The sequence below is a fragment of the Seriola dumerili genome, unplaced genomic scaffold (genome assembly GCF_002260705.1).
Source record: "Seriola dumerili isolate Sdu_G_001 unplaced genomic scaffold, Sdu_1.0 BDQW01000468.1, whole genome shotgun sequence".
Taxonomy (NCBI): domain Eukaryota; kingdom Metazoa; phylum Chordata; class Actinopteri; order Carangiformes; family Carangidae; genus Seriola; species Seriola dumerili.
Window position 1 is genome coordinate 1040746 of NW_019174723.1, and position 20515 is coordinate 1061260.

General features: G+C 39.1%; 3 protein-coding genes across 3 annotated transcripts; 1 reads left to right on the forward strand and 2 right to left on the reverse strand.

The window, feature by feature from the left end:
* Positions 1 to 4554: 4554 nt before the first annotated feature.
* LOC111234862 (solute carrier family 17 member 9-like) lies at positions 4555 to 10477 on the reverse strand. Its single transcript, XM_022763059.1, has 13 exons — positions 10353 to 10477; positions 9410 to 9607; positions 9162 to 9301; positions 8711 to 8810; positions 8489 to 8613; positions 7454 to 7544; positions 7237 to 7333; positions 7034 to 7121; positions 6908 to 6942; positions 6391 to 6512; positions 5512 to 5567; positions 5360 to 5389; positions 4555 to 5209 (listed from the first exon to the last, which is right to left on the reverse strand). The coding sequence occupies exons 1-13, from the start codon at positions 10475 to 10477 to the stop codon at positions 5040 to 5042; spliced, it is 1377 nt and encodes a 458-aa protein (XP_022618780.1). The 3' UTR covers positions 4555 to 5039.
* A 397-nt stretch (positions 10478 to 10874) lies between these two features.
* LOC111235052 (glucose-induced degradation protein 8 homolog) lies at positions 10875 to 14856 on the reverse strand. Its single transcript, XM_022763354.1, has 5 exons — positions 14696 to 14856; positions 14252 to 14379; positions 13428 to 13624; positions 12869 to 13066; positions 10875 to 12394 (listed from the first exon to the last, which is right to left on the reverse strand). Exons 2-5 carry the CDS (start codon positions 14370 to 14372, stop codon positions 12221 to 12223), a joined length of 690 nt encoding a protein of 229 aa, XP_022619075.1. The 5' UTR covers positions 14373 to 14379; positions 14696 to 14856; the 3' UTR covers positions 10875 to 12220.
* A 2591-nt stretch (positions 14857 to 17447) lies between these two features.
* On the forward strand, positions 17448 to 19952 carry dnajc5 (DnaJ heat shock protein family (Hsp40) member C5). The gene is made up of 5 exons (XM_022763453.1): positions 17448 to 17599; positions 18511 to 18639; positions 18762 to 18975; positions 19110 to 19281; positions 19393 to 19952. The coding sequence occupies exons 2-5, from the start codon at positions 18530 to 18532 to the stop codon at positions 19494 to 19496; spliced, it is 600 nt and encodes a 199-aa protein (XP_022619174.1). The 5' UTR covers positions 17448 to 17599; positions 18511 to 18529; the 3' UTR covers positions 19497 to 19952.
* The last annotated feature ends 563 nt before the right edge of the window (positions 19953 to 20515 follow it).

Below are 20515 nucleotides of genomic sequence, written 5' to 3' on the forward strand. Positions count from 1 at the left end.
TCATGCCTGTGCTGCAGCTACTGCTGTATATAACTTGTAAAATTAATCAAATAGAAAGGTCATGTGTCTCTACCTTATGTGTGGTGGCAAGTATGTTTGTGGGCTCATATGAAAATAAACTATAGTGTTAATGTTCAGTATGTAAGTAAGGGAATACATGAGCCTTTTTGATGCCTGTGGCTCATGTATGTGTTCTTATAGTTTTTGGCGACCAAAAGTAGCTTTATGACACAGAGACGTAAGATTCCCTATGTCAGGCTATGGATACACAAGACAATACTTGTAAGCAGGATCAATTAAATGTTGGTTTTGATTTTATTTTTCCCATGCATTTTGTTGAAAACAAGAAAAACAGAATATCACTAAACTTAATCATATACATTTATATAATTTTCTTCATGCAGCACCATTTACACGCTTCATATACAGAAAAGCAAGACTTTGTGAAGGAATAAAGTTGCACATAAACAGCTATAATAGTCCTGCAAGAAGGGAAGTGTAAACTGACATTGGGGAGGAAATTTTGCCTCTACAGTAGGTCATAAGAAATCACTTACAAGTAGATATAGAGATATAGAACCATTGAATACACATCGTTTATGTCAGTTGTTTCCAGCCTTTTAATCGGACATTGCCCCACTGCCCTGTCAGAGAATAGGAACAGGACCACCAGTCATGTTCCAAATGTGTTAATCTGCGTTAATTTAAAAAAAAACAAAAAAAAAACATTTGTTTTATAAATTACATAAAAGTGGATTTTATTACAGTGCAGTCTGTGCAGTCAAACTACCACCTTGAAGTAACAGAGGCTAAACATTTCCACTTAAGGCACATTCACAAATTGATTTCACTTTGCCTGCTTGTTTGCTTATTAGTTTTCACTTCTCTCCGAGCAGCATCAGGTTGAATATAGGTGATACAGCTGACTGAGATAAGTGTCAAGCCTGTCTGTGCAACTAAACCTGTTGTGGTATTGGTTTTGGTTATTGTGACAATCAATCAAAGATCTACCTTTTTGTATGCCAATGTTGTATAATGCTGTTTGTGTGTATTTTCCTCCTCCTGCTATTATATTTAGAGCTGAAATAATATTTTGATTAAACATTTAGTAAACAACAGAAAAGTAAATGGGTAAAATATGTCATTTATTAATAAAAACAAACATTCTCTGGTCACAAAATTTGCACCACAGAATATCAACTGCGAGGGGCTACTCCATCCACCATCTTGAGGCCATGGTTTTGTAGAGGTAACCTGTGTCAAAATCTAGGTTTAAGACCTTCATTGTTTTACTTGATATTAGTTGTTAATTTCTTGTATATATGGGTTTTATTAAACTGCTTCAATTATTCTGTTTGTCAAGTAATTAACACAAAGAAAACCTTGGGCAAGGTAGAATTATTCCATCATAGAAGAAGTACTGTAATGCTGAAACCAATCACTATTTTCATTACAAATAAATCTGAGTTTTTTTCTTTAATAATCGATTGTTTAGTCAGAAAATGTCAGAAAACTGAAAAATGCCCACCTTTATTCCCTGAAACCAGTTTAACATAGTCAAATTGCTTTTTTTCCAGACCAATAATCAAAGATACAAAGTTTACTGTTATACTCTGAAAACTAGCAAATATTCACATTTGAGAAGCTGCTTCCAGTGAATTGCTTAAAAAATTACTTAATCGATTATCAGAAGTTTATTATTTTCTGTAAATCAACTATATGATTGATGAACTAGTCATTTCAGTAATGGTTGGATTCTGGTTGCCAGGAGAAATAATGAAACTTCCATGTAGCCTATAAGGGGGGTCAAAAGGGGCCCAACAAAAATTGCTTGTCCCAGGGCACCCTGGGAGGTTAATCTGGCCATGGAAAATAGCCACTCCACACATAGCTTCTGGAAAAAGAAGAAGTAGCCCTGGTTGGGAATGACTGATTTATGTAATATCCTTACAGTCTATATGGAAAACTTACAGTATGAAATGACAAAATCTGTAGAGAAAACAATGTAGTTTGTTTAAATGTGGTCGAATAGACAGTCTTTGTTCCTGTGGCAGCTGGTGGCCGCAGACAGGTGTTCCCTCTCTCTCTCTCTCTCTCTCTCTCTCTCTCTGCAGATGATTCGCAGTAAACCTCTCAATCGTCATGAATGATGCAGAATGTAGAGAGTGTGATTCCTCTCTTGGCATTCACCGCGTGCCTTAATTGTATGGCTAATAAATCAAGGTCCGCCGTGAACACGAGGAGCGGCAATCCCGTCCCTCATCTGGGAAAGTTAGAGCTTTGGAGCATTGGACACACATAGGACAAAAAAAAATCTCCACACAAATTACTTCACATGCCCGGGCGCCATTACAGTGAAAGCAATTTTTTAAAATTCCTCAATAATAATGATCATAATGATCTGTATCCTAGTTTACATAAAAAATAAACCCAATTCAAACATCTGCATCAGACAATAACAGGGTTCCTCTTCTTCTTGTCCTTGATGGTGATCAGCTACTGAAGCTCCTCTTCTGCGGCCTTAAATTAACGCCATCATCTCTAACAGTCCAGGTCCAGTGTGAGCAGCTGCTTGCCTTCATCCCGCAGCACAGCAGATAATTTCCGGGCCTACAGCTGACACCGCTCAGTGGAAACATCCCTGCCTGATACCTTTTAGAAAGAGACATGGGTCCGTGGAGGTAAGGCAGGCCCGACAATACCGTCCACAGTGCTGGTATCGGTATGTACTGGGGCAGGCGGGCAGGCCCTCAGATGATGTCCACCCAGGTTTTGTGCTTCAGTCCAGTCCGACCTTCTGGTTAAAAGACCTAGCAGAGTATCCCTCGGTTCTCTGGATGTTAGACATTTCTCTACATCAAACCTACCCGTCCTGATTTGCGTGTGGCTTTCATGCCCCGGTCCTCATAGGCTAAAGCTATAACGTCATGACGTGAATCCAGACGCTGAAAGCTGCCCCTGTTACAGCGTCTGACAGACCGGGTTCATAAGAATCGGATCGGATCTGCTGCCGGATCTATTGCAGACCCCCCCCCCCCATCTCTGTGGATGGAAAAGCACTGCAGGCTGCATGATGCATGATGCACTGACCGGGGTGCTGAAACCAGACCCGTGGTGAATCGATGGAGAGCTCAAACATGGCTCTTTTCCACTGCAGAAGCACTCTTTTTTTCTTTAACAGTGCAATAATAAATCAGTGGAGTGCCCTTGAACATACAGCTAAATATATTGGGTTTTAATGCGTTTTCAGTGCTTAAACCAGCCCAGTTTTGTGGGTAAAACATAGAAAAATCAATGTAGTTGTTAGAGCAAATCCAAAAAATCAGTGGGTTAAAACTAAAATATTTCAAATAAAGAGCATTAATCAAAAATAGCCTATTTGTTTTTTTTTTATTAAATTCCAATTCGCACTGTTTAGCTTTTCAGAAACTGAAATAAAACTGAATAAAACAATAATGAAAAATTATGTCTACATTATTACATGTTAAAGAAAAATTATTCATTTACATGAGTCTTTTTTTCATCTGAATGGTAGTGAGCTGTGTGGAGTACATTTATTGTCCTTTCGTGGAAATATATATATTTTTAGTAAAGCAAGATTATGGTTTTAGAGTCTTTTTTATTGTTTTCAACAAAAATCAGACTGCATAGCAATATAAGTGTGCAGGGGGGATACCACTGTGGCATTTTGCCCCAACCCACAAGAGGGCGTCTTGCCCCAGATGTAAAGTTTTTACATTTTTAGAATTATCTGTGAAAGTATTTGATTGTTCCTCACACAAATTCAATTGTTTTTCAAAACACTTGACCTTTTTGTTGTCATCTTGGAAAAACAAACAAACTGTAAATAAAATTTGACAGTGTGACAGTATAAGCTCAAACCAAGCTCTGGACCTTTTATGAGTTTTGGTTCGTCTTTTTCAAAACACACACACACATCCTTAATAACCAACAAAGAAAGATTAGATCAAGTAACGTGAAAGTTTGTTGTAGCTGAACTGTTGTTTAACAAACACAGCTGAATCAGGCTTTTATGTCTTCCCCCATCTTACTCACTATTACCTGGCAGAGGAACACATTTTAATTACAGGCTCACTGACATGTTGTATTTCTTCATCTTGATTGAGGTCCAGGCCTGTGTCCCAATGAAATTACAGTGACTTACACAATAGCTGTGCAGCAGTCAGCTCAGATAGAAAATTCAGAATTAAAAACATTCCCAGGTTTACATCTCACTCATGAATGTATCTTCTGACCTTTGTAAAAACACTAGAGTTTCAGCAGTTCAACCTAAAGTTAACAAACCTTCCTCATCACATTTGTTGAGTGGAAATAATGGGCTGATGTGGATATTTTTTTTTCTCTTTTTGAATGAATGGAGGAACACTGACACATTAGAATGATTTTACAGTGAATTAACCCTCTGGTGTTTTGTTGTCAGGTGGAAGACAATATTTGCATTTTAAATAATTCTCTCAGAAGTCATATAAAAGAAGTGACATTGACAACACTTGAAAACTTGTTTAAAAAAGTGTTTTATTATGTGCCATTGTTTTTAGAAGTAACAGTAAACTTTAAATTAAGTAATTATTATTGTGCACATTCAAATCAAACTCTGTACATTAAATATTCAAACTGTTATAAACATTTGTAGAATTAAGTTTCCATTTAGCTGACAGTGTTATACAGAGTGACTTACATAAAACACAAAAGAACAATAACATGCCCGCAATATTCAAGTTCCTTCATTTCCAAATAGAGGAAGTCTGTTTCCATGTTGTTTTCTGCAGCAGCAAAATCGGATTCCCTTGTCAAAACAATGACAAAGAAAACACTTAATAGCATATGGCACTTCAGTGATTCCTGAGAAACACTTCACTGTACTGTGTTTACCGGTATATTGTCTTGCAAAATGCACAGCCAGTTTCAGCAAAACATGACACGACAAATTTGCGACTGACTCCATTGGTGGAGATTTAAATGTACTGTCCAATCTCACAAATCACTTACACACTGGTATTTGCATCAAAAGGTCTGGGTCAAATCACAATAACCTGGCTATAATTTTCCAGGTCGACACGTTGAGCATCTCCAAATATGAGGAAGATCACAAGACCCGTGGCATTTACTAAACTGATGAGGGAGAACACAGTGGCCCATGACAGGGTGACCTCAATCAGGTAGCCTGACAAGGACACCAACACCACTCCTGTGAAACACAAAAGGATGACGTGAGAGGCATTTGAGATCAATATTGTTGTTCAACAATTCATTTGTTGAATTCCAGATAGAAAAGTTAGTAATTATAGACATTTCCCTTATATTGAAAAAAATAGATAAAAACATCTGTAATACTTACCCATAAGGGCACCCAACATATTCATAAAACCTGTTGCAGAAAAGAAATACCGATTAAACGATTAAATGGACAAAAATGACTAAATGATGACTAAAAAATATAAAGATTAGCGCAGTTTTATGAAACTGAAATGTAGGCTGCTACAGACTCACCATAGAGGGCACCAGCACATGATGGAGTGAGATCCTGCACATTCACAGACACACCACTGAAACACATTGGAACTTGTCACATAAACAGGAAATTGCAACGTTTACAGCACACTGAACACGGATAACTCTAATTTACTCATTTATACCCAAAAACGTGGCTGTATTTAAATGATAAGCCTGGTGATTCTCTATATTTTCTTATTGTCAATAATAAGGGAATAAAAAGATCAAAACCAACAATAAATTGATTCTACTAACAATCATTGCCTGTGTAACCAAAGCCTAATAAACAAGCTGATTCCCCTGAGCCATAGAGCTTCAGTGTTGTTCAGAAACGATTAAAAACACATCACTGAGCCACACTGTTGCACTAGTTGAAATGTTACTTCATTACCATGAGCATGAGCACTGTAGTTTGTTTTGAGTGAATCCCACTGTTCTGTTCAGATGTTTTAGAAAATAATATTTTGTTTTTAAAAAATTAAACTATATATTTATGAGCTGTTTTTTTATCCAAAATACAACAAAACAACCTCTCTTCATTTTTATGCTTACAATTTCACTCCCCTGATTTGTGCAACCCTGCAAATTTTTGTACCATTGAAATTTTTAAAATCTATTTGTTGGCTATTTTTCTGTCTACCAAAGTAAGTCTGATGCAATTTAAAAACACTGACAAGTAGATTTTAATCTCTCACTTGTGTGCATCTTGGTCACAATTCTTAAAAACGCAAAACAAAAACAAATCAAAGTGATCTCCATCAAGATTGTCTGTTTCTGTTTTTTTATATCTGCTGATATATGTTTTTATTGCATTTATTTTAACCAAATATGTATGTAGCAGTTTATCAAACATAAGGAGAGAATCCTCTAACATACCTGCTGGTGAAGGTGGAAACACCCACAGCGGCAGAGACATAAACCACTGCAGAGGTAAATGAGGTAAATGCTCCTCCAGATAGGAGCATAATAAATATACTGGACACTCCCATGGCAATGAACTGGGGAGGGAGAAGGGGAGGGAGAGACATGCAGATAAGGTATTCAAAGGCACAGTCCATAATCTGAATGTAAACAAAGTGCAGCCACACAACCAGAATTCAAAACACAACCTGCTCAACCTCACAACCAATCTGTAAGTCAGTTATACAATAGAAACCTGTACCTTAGTATCAGTGTTGTGTTGTTGTGTAGATTTCACTTACACTTACACATAATGTTAACAGTGTACAGTACGAGTACATATTTCAGCCTTGGGTAGCTTCAAGACTTGTAATTACATGTTTGAAGAATTGAAAAAATTCACACTTCAGTAGCTAGTCAGAACATACCTTCCACTACACTCTCCCTTTTTCCCCTTTATACAACACTGGATAAACGAACAATCACAACTCACCTGCATTATCTTTCTCACAGATGCTATACTATATCCTACAAAGAAAACACAAGATGTAAACATTTTTTAATTGAAGGCTGCTGTAATATACTATGATGAAAAAATATAATGAGCCTTATTTAATACCATGGTTGATGAGAAAATCCGAAACATATCCTCCAACTAGCGCTGATGGAATCGCAGCTAGCCATGGAATTACATTATACACCCATCCCTGCATGAATAGACAAGTTGATGATTAAAAATAACCAGTTTTGAGATGGAATTTAAACAATGCCAAGGATGTCAAGGCGATACAACCTAGGCTGCGGTTCAACAAAAACAAATACCGTGGCATGTGGAAATGATTCTTTGAAGTATGTTGGCAACCATGACAGCAGGGTGTAGGACGTACTGCACATGCACATGTGAGCAAAGACCATGGCCCTTAGAGACAGGATGACAGGAACACAGAGAGAGAGATGGGAGTGAGGATGGGGTGAGGCACACACACTCACATAATTATGTGTTGGTAAATAGTGAATGATTAAGGAACAGTTGCTGTACCAGACAGGCGACTTCTTAAAGAGACTCAGCCAGCGGGACAAATTCCGCATTGTGTCATTACTTCTTTCCATCTGCTTAGACGTAACTTCACCTGAGCCACAGATTGGACATTATATTATACTGTTGTAAACCATAAGATTTACTGTGGCACTGTTGATATCATTTAGCAGCATAGTACAAACAAGATCTAGTAGTTGTCAAGATATTTTATGCCAAGGTTCCCCAACTGTTTTTACTCTGAGAGCTACTTTGACAAAACAAAAGGGGCTGAGAGCTCCTCATGTCTTATATGTCTGGTTAGATTTACTCACATATCATGAATTAAAACAATCAGATGAAGAAGAATTTAACAAGTCATTCAATGTCAATATTCAAAAGTCACATTTTGTAACAAAAATATCTGAAACTCAAATCAGACAACACATCAGTGTCAATCTTTGTGTCAAATATCTGACTCATGATTCAGTCAAACCCGAACACACAGACATGATAACACCATTGCAAATAAATGTCCATAAATTCTTAGAAATGAGAGAAAAAAGAAGCTCCTCAGTCAGTGATCCAGTGATAGTTGTCAGTAGGTACATCCAATGGTACATAAGAAACAAGAATTTAAAATAGCTAATTCAGTACACTTAATTTTACAAAATGTTAACAGACATGGAGTAAAACAAAAAAAAAAAACAGGGCTCAAGTTGAAGCCCACAGTTTAACTCACTTAATCCATGGCAACATATTTCCGGTTTCTCGGAAAAGTATAGTTTATATCTGTTCTTTTATCCTGAAGAGTTGCTATCAGTACATGTCGCCTTCGGCATAGCTGATGGGAACAAACTTGTGATTGTAACTCATTTGACAACTGACAAATAATTCTTTAGTGTCGAGGGGGTGGGGGGTATGTTTGTCCTCTGGGGACCATGAATGCCTGTATAAAAATTCATGACACTTGCTGTCAAGACATTTCAGTCTGGCCCAAAGTGCTATCAAAGTGACAACCTATGTACTGTACATGAACGACAAGTGTAGTTACTGTACCTTTTAATAAATACTTCCAAACAACGAGTGCCCACAGTGCAGAGAGGAAACCAATGCCATAGAACACACTTTCCCATCCGTAACTGTCCAGCATCACAGATCCCATCCCACCTGCTAGCAGTGTCCTGAAACAGTAACCAAGAGCAAAAAAGGTGTCACAAGAGATAGTGTGTTTATCAGTGGATGTGGATGTGTGTGTGTGTGTGTGTGTGTACAATATACCCGAGATGACTACCGCTGTGCATGGTGCTCATTAAAAAGCCTCGCTCCCCTTCCACTACACGCTGCGAGCAAAGGCTAGCCAAAGATGGAAAAAATACACCTATAAGACATGATGAGACACTGTATTCATGTAATTTCTGTGAGCCTGGACAGTTCAGTCAACATTTATCAACAAAATCTGTTGTCAATGAATAGTATATTTCCTGCAGGTCTGGAACCTATATGTAAACATAAAGACTGGAAACAAGGGGAAATAAGGGGAAACAGGTAGCCTGGCTTTGTTAGAAGGTGAAAGGCTAAGCTAACTGACTGCTGGCTGTAGTGTCATCTTTAGTGTACAGACATGAGAGTGGTATCAGTCTTCTCATGTAACTCTTGCAAGAAAGTGAACACATATATTTTCCAAAATCTTCTTGTGCTTTTTCCATACTGTAACTGGTACAGTACTCACCCTGCAATAGTCCCATAAGGAATCTGGCCATAGTCATGAGAGCGAGGGTGTGAGAGCTGAGCTGGGCCAGAAGAGGAGTACCGGCTGTGATCAGGGCCCACGATGCTGCAGAGATGAACAGGACACGCTCTCCTCCCACTCTGATATCACAACAGTCATTTATAAGAAACTTACATCATGAAACTATGAACTAAACCCAACAGGAAGAATACCATGAACGTGCCTGTTTTACCAGCTTAATTACTTACTTGTCACTGGCATGTCCTCCCAGGATCTGCGTGAAACAGTAACCCCAGAAGAATCCACCCAGAACCAGCCCAGAATCGATCTTACTCCAGTGAAAAGTGGCTGCCATTGAGACGGCACAGATCGGCATGGCCATCCTGGCACAGTAGAGGAGGCAGGTGCCCATGAACAGCATCAGGATCCATTTTCGAGCCAGAGTTCTATAAACATAAAGGGGAAGTTGCTATTTAATGACACAGATCATAATCTGCATCTAGTAAAAACTGTAACCAAAGTAACAGTCTGGTAAACACACACAAGTCAACAGCCATGCCAGCAGCTCTGTGAGGTTGCATTATCAGCAGGATTCATTCTTTTCACGCTGCTGGCATGGCTCAAAAATTATCAGAGTTCCAGAGAAGCAAGAGCGTACAGCAATATTTGTCTTTGAAGTTTATGCACATGTAAGTGGAGCTGTAAGTGACAATTATTTCAATTTTGAAAAATGTCACAATTTCTCAGTCCAAAATGAGATCGAATAAATGTTTTTGACTGACCAACAGTCCAAAATCCAAATATATTTAATTGACTATTACAAAAGAGTGAGGAAACCACATCATTCACATTTAATAAGCTTGAACCAGAGGATTTTTTTCTTAAAATTACTCAAAATAATATATTTTCTGTCTATTGACTCATCAAATAATCTTCGCAGCAGCTCTACATGCAGGCACAGCACATTTCAAGGTAGCCCACAATATTTATTTCAGTCAACAAACAGTTTACATTCTGCTCATGCCTAGTACATATGAAGGCAATGTGTTGTTTCACATTTTTAAAACATAAAATGTGATTTAGCTCAGATGTAATGCCACAACTTGAAACAGGTTTATCGAGAACAGCAAAACAGGTTATGAATTAAATAACATTGTATCTTAGTCTTATCTAAATGCTCTGCAGTCTCACCTGGGCCACAGGGTTTGGTTTTCTGGCTCTTCTTTGGTAGATTCATTGGTTGTGTAAATCTCAAGATCCAACAGAGAACCATTGAAGCCATTCCTTCCGTCTCCTGATGTGTGCTCGTCAGCCATTCAGAGAGCAACTCTGTTATCTGTGCAGCTCTCCCACACTGAGAGGTGTGGGAGAGCTATACTTCATTTCCTCAGGCAGACAGGCCAAACAAGTAAAACTTGTTGGAACAAAACTCAACAGACCAAATGGATGTGATTTGCAATACTGACAGCAGAGGTCTGATTGGTGGTTTCTCTAGGTATAACATTTGCATTCCCTCCCTTCAAAAGGACAGAGGCGCATTTGTTGTGTCAAGCGCCCGGGTTTACTGCAAATCCATAATCAGGTTTTTACAGTAAAATAAAGAGCTTGAACAACCTTTACTGGAGTAACCCTTCTCTAACCAGTGGATTTTCCCCTTCAAATTTGAACTCATGCACTCGCAACGCAGAAAATGAAAAACAGCTCTTTCATGGTTCACAAAAGTTTTGTTTATTTTAATAATTGCAAATCTGATCATAAAAATGTTGAATAATAAAAGGGATGTGAGCTCTCTGGGTCTCATTGTTTTGTCAAAGCCAATGTCTATAAAGACAACACAACCTTAAAAGAAGTTAAGAATGGACGACTAGCAGCAAGTTTGTTTTTTTTTTGTTTTTTTTTTTATAAAAGTAAACCAACCAAAAAAAATAAACAAGAACAAAGTGCCTTTCCCCCATTGAAAAAAAAGGATACACTTACATGCAGTTAAAGTGAAAATACTAATGGTTTGGCAAGTGGCAAAATGGACAGCAGGTTCTGTGAGCGGCCAGTTCAGACTCAAAAATTCAATGCTTTTGATCATTGTTATTAATTATTAAAACAAAGCCAATGAACAAAATCATTTCTCAGATGACTGGATTTTAAATATGAGAGTTTAAACCAGAAAACAGCCATAACAGTCCCCCTCATTTATTCCTGGAGCAGCGTATAAATCCTGCCTCCATCACTGAGAATGGCAGAAGATTATCATGACCTCAGCCCCCTATAACATAAAACCAAACACGACCATTTGGAACATGCTGGGGGCTCCACTCAGTAAGAAAGCCATCTCTGATTTCAACCTGTCAGTCAGGCCATATTTTACCTCCTCAAGCACACATGCGAAACGATCATTTTACAAGGCAGTTCATTCCATAGACATACTGTAAAGGTACAATCAAATTTCAAGGTGTAGAAAGCAAATGGTTGATTTTATAGGAAATTTTCAAACATCATACTAAATAAAACTGTAAAATATTATATTAATTAAAATTATATTACATTAAAAGTGTATCTTTCCATTTCATTGAAAAATATTCACATTTTGTGTAAGAAATTTCGATTTTAATTTAATTAAGATTAGTGTGTCATCTCAATCTTAACATATCTTCATTAAAAAGGGTAATTGTATATCTGCTGTTTTAAAGTTTGAACCATCTATATATATACCATCAACTCTCTTCCTGGCAAAATAACATCTCGGTGGGAAAAAGAGGTCACAATAAATAATACAACTGGCTTAGGCTTTAGAAAGACAAAATATAAAACAGCGATTTTAATTTTGTTGTGTCCAAGACCTTTCTAAAAATCCAGGATCAGTATTTAAACTAAATAATTTCTGTCACTTTGCAAATACAGCAATTTACAGTTTGCACAATGAGTTAAGTCTTACTTCTCATGAATGAAACATGAAAAAACAACGTAGAATTTGTTTATACATATATGTTACCTGGTTGTCACACAGTCACTGACTGATCATAAATTAAGGAGACGTGGAAGGTGGTTGTTCTTTTCTGTTATGTTCACTTGGGGTCCTCGATGGTGCCCGTGCTAAGGTCAGTCATTTTGGGATATTTCACCTTCTTCTGGTCCAGCTCATTCTGTGCCCACAGCAGTAACTTCAACAGTTTAGCCAGTTTGGGTGTCGACTCCCTGTTTTCATAGTCCAGCACAGCTTGGTTCACCTCACTCCACACCTGTGCATCAAGAGATGTGTTGCAGTAAAATTAAATAAACACATTTATTGTACAATTACTTATCGCCTGCATTCACCGTGTTCTTAATGCTTACATGAAGACTTTTTGAATTCAGTATCCTGTATTCAGTATTCCAGGTGTTCTAAGGGTGCTTTTACACTTAATGTGTTTGGTTCAGTTCAAACAAAATCAAGTGTGTTTGCCCGTTTAGTTTGGTTCATTTAGGCTTGTGTGAAAGTTGGCGTCTAAACTCTGGTGCAGACTAAACAGCCGGCCCAATACCGCCTGAAAAAGCCTGATCCACTTTCAAGTGGTGCTATTTGTTTTTGGTATGAAAGCAAAATGGATAATGATATTTTAGCATAAATTCAAAAGCAACTATTTTGATAATCAATTAATTGTTGAAGTAATTTTTCAAGCAAAAATGACAAAAGATTTCCTGTTTTGAAGTGAATAAAAACAATTCATTCTGACCTTTTGCCGCTGCATCATGTTGAGCAGGTCTCCAAAGGGTGACTCCTCCGGGTTGTCAAAGGCCAGAAGGGCTAGTGTCCTCTCCATCTCTGTCAGACACTCTCGGCTCTCCTCCCCCTGCTCGGCCAGCTGTGTCTGGGCAAACTCCAGTGCTGACTCAGTCTCCCTTAGCCTGATTAACTCAATCAAATGTTGCTGCTGCAATGAGAATAAAACAACACATAATGAAGATTGAAGTTTAGCCTTTATCAGACTTTATCTAGCATCAAAATATTTTCCTTTTTAACCAGGAAAGATAACAGCCTGGGTTTTTACCAACAGCAGATGGAAGGGGTTACACTTCAACACTACACCTTAATACTGTCGCTGTGCCTTACTCTCACTGCTGCTAAACAAGGATGTCTTCTTTTACATTCGTCTGTGAAATTCACCCCCAATAAATCTCAGGCTGACATCTTCTGTCTGCCACTAACATGACACCAAACAGTCTCCAGTTCACAGAGGCACATACTGTGATCAGAACTACTGATGGCTATTGCAATGCTTTGTGCAAAGGTACCTGCAGATGAAAATACAAGTATCGATTGGTGTCGAGCAGCTCTGGGTGTAGGCTGTTGATGAGTGCAATAGCTTCCTGTATCTGTCCCTTCAGTATCATCTCTCTAATCTTTATCCTTTCATCCAAAGAGTCCAGGTCCACACTTGGCTCGATACCAGACTCCATCCGAAACTTCTCCGCTGCCTCCTTAAATCCTTCTAGATACATGTGAAACAGGCACAAACAGACGTAAAGAAATAGATAATTTTTAAGATTAGAGCTGCAACGATTAGTTGATTAATTTGATAATCAATTAACTGACTAAATTCATTTTATCAAGACATTTCAGTCCTCTGATTCCTGATGGTCTGAGCACTGAAACATTGTCTTAATAAAGTGAGTTCAAGTGATGGACACTGGTCAGGATTTTCTGGCTTTTTATTTTCACATGAAGAGTTTTGGATCCTTGTCACTAAGAGTATATAGTGTGGAACTAATTAACTGAGTCGTTTTTTAAGTAAAAAATGCCAATCATTCCCCAGTTCAAGCTTGTCATTTGTGAGGGTTTGCTGTTTTTCTTTGTCTGGTAGAAAATTCAACATATTTTGGACTGTTCTGTCAACAGGCAATCTCAAGGCATTGCCTCGGCTTCAGGAAACTGATGAGAGACATTTTCCACATTATTCTGGCATTTTAAAGACAAAATTATTATTCGAGAAAATAAATGGCGGATTAACCGATAAGGCTAATAATTGTTAGCTGCAGCCCTAGTTAAGAGTGATGTATCTGATGTGTACAAGTTGCATTTCAGCTCACAGTTGCTGTCCTCAGGCTGGATGCCTCACCTGTCACCAGGTAATTCATAATGAGCCGATTCATGTCCGCCCTCTGTATATGAACATTGTTCAGTTTGTCCATCCACTCTTCTTTTGTGATGTCTTCTGGCTTTTCAGCATAACTCATCATTGGGATGCTGAAAAATAATAAATCCATTGGTAATACAGCAAAACGTGAGCAAGACTGACACGGCTCGGTCACAGTTTGTACCTACATGAACAGAAACGTTACAACCGTGCAGACAGGTATTAACAATTGAACACAAATAGAGAATACATACGCTACATACAGCAATTAATAACAACATGAAAGCCACTGTATTACTGTGCTTAAATAGCGTTTGAACGCTTGTTGGCGTCACTAAAAATAATGTAGAAATTGCCCGACGCTTCCAAAACAAACCCCATTTCCTCCTGGCTAGTTAGCAGACTGTGTGCGTTTACACAACCTACCGTGCAAACACAAGGTCCGGCGATTATTCTTTCTCGCAGGCGGGAGAAGACAGTAATCAAACAGCAATGCGCAGTCCTCTCTGTATTTTCACAATAATTAAAAAAAAACCCTGTAAAATGTGGGTACACAACTAAGCTTTTCGCGGCTAGCTAACTAACCAAGCTAACGTGATAACCTCGCGATAGGAACGACGGTCCTGCGAGCTCTTCGATTGGTGGGCAGAGTGATGTCACGGTTGCCGAGGAACAGTCAGAGTCAGTGAAGTGAAATGTTTAAATCTGAAATATATATGTTTATTTATATATATCTTTATCAGTAAGTGAAGGGAAACAACTGAATAAAATAGGTGGGAAAAATATAACAAATGCAGATGCTTCCACACATTGCATGAGATGAGGAAGCACTGAATGGTTTAATGAGGAGGAGGAATGATATGCTATGGCCTTCTTCACATCACAGAGGACACCAAACCCCCAGATTCACTGCATACCTGTTGTGTTTTGGGAAGTTGACTACTTGTCAATTTGTTTGGGAATTTGCACCACTGAAATCCAATATAGGCTACTGAGGGGTGCCCTGCATTATTAGCTAGGGGTGGGCAATACCACAAATCTGGTTTCAATCCAATACCAATTTATACCAGGTCCAGGATCACCCATATACTGATATTAAAAACAACGAATGTACTGTTATGTAACAAATAGAAATATGTCAATATTTGTTAGGCTACTTTTGCATATATCTTACCATATAAAATTTACAAAACACTAACATGACAAACATTTCTTTTTACTGTTCTCATGCAGTTTCAATGCTAAATAAAAAATATAAATTATTTCTGAACTAAAGAAGTGATCACAGCATACACGCACAGAGCAGCAGCAGAGATGCAAATATGGCGGCACTTAAAAGAGCGTTCATGTGCTCAGGAAGTGATGCTAATATTGATACTCAAAACAAGACTTTGTTTTGGTAGTATTGATATTTTGGGGATTGATGATCCTATCCCTATTATTAACTAATCTTGTTGCCCTGTGCTGAATCTAGTTTTGATACCTTCAGTATTTAGATTTTTTAAGTTATTTTCTATTACAACAAACTAACATAACTGACAGGCAGAAAACCTGAGGCACAGAACTGTTGGTTCCAACCCTATTGCCAGACTAGAAAGTCGATTTTAAATTAATCTTGTCTGCAGTATCTGTGCATGGCAACTATGGTATGGTTCAGTTTAGAAAAGATTTTTTCATAAATAAAGGTCTTAAACAAAAGGTAATCAATGTGCCAGGGAGTGTAGGCTATATTGCAACTGTTCTCTGACTCTAATGATACTTAAATATGCTGTTAAATAAAATGTAGTGATCTTAAAGAATGCAAAAAAGGGACTTAAAATAAATACTACATACTGTGTGTTCACTGAGTGTGTATTTGAGAGAGTATGGGGATTATGGTATGAGGGTTTCTTAGCTATGTGGTCATTTGTAGAGGTGGGATTTCATCTAAGTGCTCCATGAATTACATTACATGAATAGGCCTTTTTCATTGCAGACATTTGATATAGCAGGAAAACCACAGGTGGAACTAATAACATTAAAAATGGCTGCTATGGCTGTGGTGACCTTTGCGGTGTTGTATTAATAGTTCTCTGTATGTTTCTAGAACTGGGGCTCTGTCAGGGTCTGGGACCAAAATCTGGTTAAGGTGCTTCAATAGACAAGACAGTGTCACGGACTGCCATGGACAGTTTATAGGCCCCAGGCATCTGCCCTGCTTTCGTTGGGGATTATCCAGGCATGACACCCCAGTCAGTAGATTGTCCCTCTCACCAAGGGAAAGTCAGATGTTTGACAACAGCTGAAAGATTAGACTCAGACATAAAGTTATGGTTTTAGGCTTGGGCCATCTGCCCAGTATATAGTTAAAGTAAAAAAAAGAAATGTAAATCATGAGACCGTTACTTTTTGTAACCAAAACTCAGTGTGAGTTTAGCTTCTAGGGAAATACAACATGCAGGACTTATACATAGCCTACAGAAGATCCCAGTATCCTTTTAGTGTGAATAGCTGATTTAACTGCAGAAATGACTTCTTTCCACTTCTCAAATGGACCCATTCTCTGCATGACAGTCCACATTTGAATTTGAATGAATGAAGTAATGTGGTTCCTAATAATATTGGTATCAATACTTTGTAGTAGATCTATATTCTAGATCACAGAGAACATTTAGATTCATCACAGTTGGTAAATGCAAATTATAATCAACACTGAAACCTGATGTGGTAAGTTCTTAGTTTTCAGACAGTGTTACAAACTCAAGACCCTGAGATGATGTGGCACTACTAGAAAGCACACTGTCATCTTGCCTGTCAAAGAGTTACATAAGAAGATTAATACCATTATCATGAAGCTAGCAGTCTGATAGCCTAGCTTAGCATAAACACTGGAAACAGAGGGAAACAGCTAGCCTGGACAGAATAATCCCACCAGTCCTGATTCAGATGCAAAAACCCAAAAAAACAACACTGGATCTGCACCGGCGTTGGCTCGTTTGAACCGACCTGTGCTCTAATATTACAGTTTCTGTGGCTGCATTGACTAAATTCATGCTGTGCTTCAGAGCGCTGTAGCTTCAGCCTTTGCATGCTCTCCCATCATCATCATCATCATCATCATCATCATCATCATCATCATTCTAGCCCGTTTGTGCACGCGCACGTCGGGTCGCCATGGGGGGTTGGGGGTGTGGGCGGAGTCAGCGTACTGCTGCAGCTGTCCATGGTTGTGTAGTGGGAGCCAGAGAGGGTCTGGGTACGTGCGAGATGCGGCCATAGTCACGCTCCACTCTCCAACATTATAACCCGCTGGGATCGTTAGTTTTGCAGCACATCAGAGCCGACTGAAAGGTGAGCCTTCTTGCGCATTCCGAGTATTAATTCCTCCTCGACACACTGCCCCTTGCCCTTGAAAATTTGAGCTGACGATCCATCCCTGTCTTGCATCAAGAACAGGCCAGGAAGCAAACCAACATGGATGCTGTGCGCTATAGCCGTGCTGCTGATGATGCTTGCTCAGAGATTATGCTCCTAGCATCGTATTCTCAGAGTCTTAATCCTTCTTACAGACAATTTACAACGGGATGCGATTCAGAACAAAGAGAAATTTGACACTCACTTGACAGAACAGGTAGTTTGTGGTGAAAATGATGAAATACGTTTCAAATACAGGACTTCAAATAGACCATGGGCTATTCGTTTGTTTCAAGATGACACCCATTTGGAGGCAGCTATATTCTTAGGAATGGTTTTACCCTTTTTTTTTTTTTTTTTACTTGCAGCATCAATTCGATAAATCCTGCTTGTCTTGCAGCACTCTTGACTGTATGGATGTCAGTTACTGATTTACTTACAGCAGCAGAGGCAGTCAGTGGTGCTGCCAAGATGTCACAGTTACAGTGTCATGTAGGACCATTTATATCATTTGTGCAAATACACTGGAAATCTGGGAATATTAGATTAGTGCAGGGAAATGTAATAAATTCAGCATTTTGCACCTCATAGCCTTTTTTGACTACTTTTCCCTAAATTTCACAGAGAGGGTCTTTCCATATGTAACCTACAGGACAGTTGCATCTAATTGAAACAGCATTGGACCAGCTGTTGCCTGCAGTCCAGAGGATTCAATCACACAGGCCTCACTTTAGTTGACATTTTTTGATGTACGTCATGATTAACAGGTCTGGCCCTTTAGGTTTTGCTTGAGGAGCAAGACATGCAGCCAAGGCAGTGCATTTATCTCTCTGTCTTTCTGTGCCCAGCCTGAGAACGTAAGGCATCATGGCTGAGCAGCAGAGGCAGCGCTCTCTGTCCACCGCTGGTGAGTCTCTCTACCACGTGTTGGGAGTTGAAAAGATGGCCACAACGGATGACATTAAGAGATCTTACAGGTGAGGTGTTGCTCTGTGATTTAGCCTACATCATATTATTGCCACGAAAAGGTTTGATCACCTCCAACTGCAAATGTGATCGCTTCTGTTTGATTTGTCATTTTCCGCCTCCCTCTACACAGGAAGCTGGCGTTGAAGTTTCACCCTGACAAGAATCCTGACAATCCAGAAGCAGCAGATAAGTTCAAGGAGATAAACAATGCCCATGCCATTCTGAATGACCCCACGAAGCGTAATATTTACGACAAATATGGCTCTCTGGGACTGTATGTGGCTGAGCAGTTTGGAGAGGAGAATGTTAACACTTACTTTGTCCTTTCAAGCTGGTGGGCAAAGGTGAGACCCAGGACTGACCTGCACCATTTACTGTTTGCATTTTCCAGTCATACCTCTTTTTCTTCTGCTCACACACTCACTATTATCCCTTTTTTTTTTTTTTTGCTTCCTCCCATGAATCTGTTTTGCTGTAGGCTCTGTTTGTATTCTGTGGCCTGGCTACTGGCTGCTACTTCTGTTGCTGCCTGTGTTGCTGCTGTAACTGCTGCTGTGGAAAATGTAAACCAAGACCTCGGGAGGGCCAGGACCAGGACTTTTACGTGTCGCCCGAGGACCTGGAGGCTCAGCTGCAGTCTGATGAGAGAGGTGAGACTGAACAACCTGTGTCACTACTCCTGTCTTGAATATGTTAGAAAGTTACCAACAGGACAAGACTTCATGCAAACACTAAAAATGTTGTTTCCCTTTGTCAAACAGAGGCTGGTGGTGACCCTATAGTGCTGCAACCATCAGCAACAGAGACAACCCAGCTAACATCGGATGGGCACTACTCCTACCACACTGACACCGGCTTCAACTAACCCTCTGCTCCCATCAATCCTGGCCTGCAGTCCTGCCTGCTTCCTTGCTCCACCTCAGTGAGACGAAAGAAAGGGGCAATCCATCTTTCCACTTCAGAAAGGGAGCCATGTGGAGGAGAGGGACTAGTAAGCATGGCCCATGAAAGGAACTAATGAAGTCACATCCCTTACACCCCTCCCTGATTGGTCCACCTACTTATCTCTCCCCCCAGTACGAGAAGAAAAGAGAAACAACTAAATTGTTTCCTTTTTATTTCTTCTTTTGTATTTCTTGGCCTTTAACCACACAGGTCGCCTACCCCACTTTCCCTCTCCCATATTTTGCATCATGGTGTAGCATGCACTGTTTATAAAACATGGTCTCCACATATTTTGCAACATTTTTAGTTTGCAAGACTCATAATGTAGGTGCATACGTACGTGCAATATGTTCATACGAGTACAGTTCACAAGGAGGAGGAGGAGGAGGAGGAGGAGGGGGTGGTGGGGGGGTGGGGTGGTTTACGTGATATTTTATGCTATAGGAAAGGAGAGCCATGGCTCAGGGAGGTGCCAGTTAGAGAGATTTGTTTGTTGGGTTAGGTGGTGCCATCATTAAACCTTCAAGAACAGAGTTGTCATATATTAGTACGATTATCACTTCTGATTTTCAATCAGTAACGTTTTAGTTGAAGATGCCACCTGCCATCGTCAGACCTCCAGTATGTCTTTGGCACTGTGTTTGTTTTGTCTCTTGTTTACTCCCCTGAGTGTTTTTAACGTGAATCATGAGGTTGTTAATGCTCAGAGCTTTATTTGCAGACAAGTTTTTTTTTCCTGCCACAGCTTTATTTCAGCTTATCCTTGCAGGATATGGTCTACGTTCCCTTTTTCTTGCTGCACAGAACAGGTAACTTTTATATTGATTCATAATTTATTTCATAATGTTTCCAGCCAGAAATAACAATTATTTAATATATTTTTGACATATTAGCAGTTACATGTGATTTATTAAAATGTTGACATTGGATTTATAAATT

What these genes read in the sequence shown, in the direction of transcription:
- LOC111234862 (XM_022763059.1), bottom strand. Translation starts at nt 10,477, where the DNA reads ATGGCTGACGAGCACACATCAGGAGACGGAAGGAATGGCTTCAATGGT. An exon ending in CACAGCGGTAGTCATCTCGG is followed by an intron (nt 8,614 to 8,710) that starts GTATATTGTACA and finishes TTACTGTTTCAG; the next exon opens with GACACTGCTAGCAGGTGGGA. An exon ending in TTTAAGAAGTCGCCTGTCTG is followed by an intron (nt 7,334 to 7,453) that starts GTACAGCAACTG and finishes CCTGTCTCTAAG; the next exon opens with GGCCATGGTCTTTGCTCACA.
- LOC111235052 (XM_022763354.1), bottom strand. Translation starts at nt 14,372, where the DNA reads ATGATGAGTTATGCTGAAAAGCCAGAAGACATCACAAAAGAAGAGTGG. An exon ending in TATGAATTACCTGGTGACAG is followed by an intron (nt 13,625 to 14,251) that starts GTGAGGCATCCA and finishes ACATGTATCTAG; the next exon opens with AAGGATTTAAGGAGGCAGCG. An exon ending in ACTTGTATTTTCATCTGCAG is followed by an intron (nt 13,067 to 13,427) that starts GTACCTTTGCAC and finishes TTCTCATTGCAG; the next exon opens with CAGCAACATTTGATTGAGTT.
- dnajc5 (XM_022763453.1), top strand. Translation starts at nt 18,530, where the DNA reads ATGGCTGAGCAGCAGAGGCAGCGCTCTCTGTCCACCGCTGGTGAGTCT. An exon ending in GACATTAAGAGATCTTACAG is followed by an intron (nt 18,640 to 18,761) that starts GTGAGGTGTTGC and finishes CCCTCTACACAG; the next exon opens with GAAGCTGGCGTTGAAGTTTC. An exon ending in TTTCAAGCTGGTGGGCAAAG is followed by an intron (nt 18,976 to 19,109) that starts GTGAGACCCAGG and finishes GTTTTGCTGTAG; the next exon opens with GCTCTGTTTGTATTCTGTGG.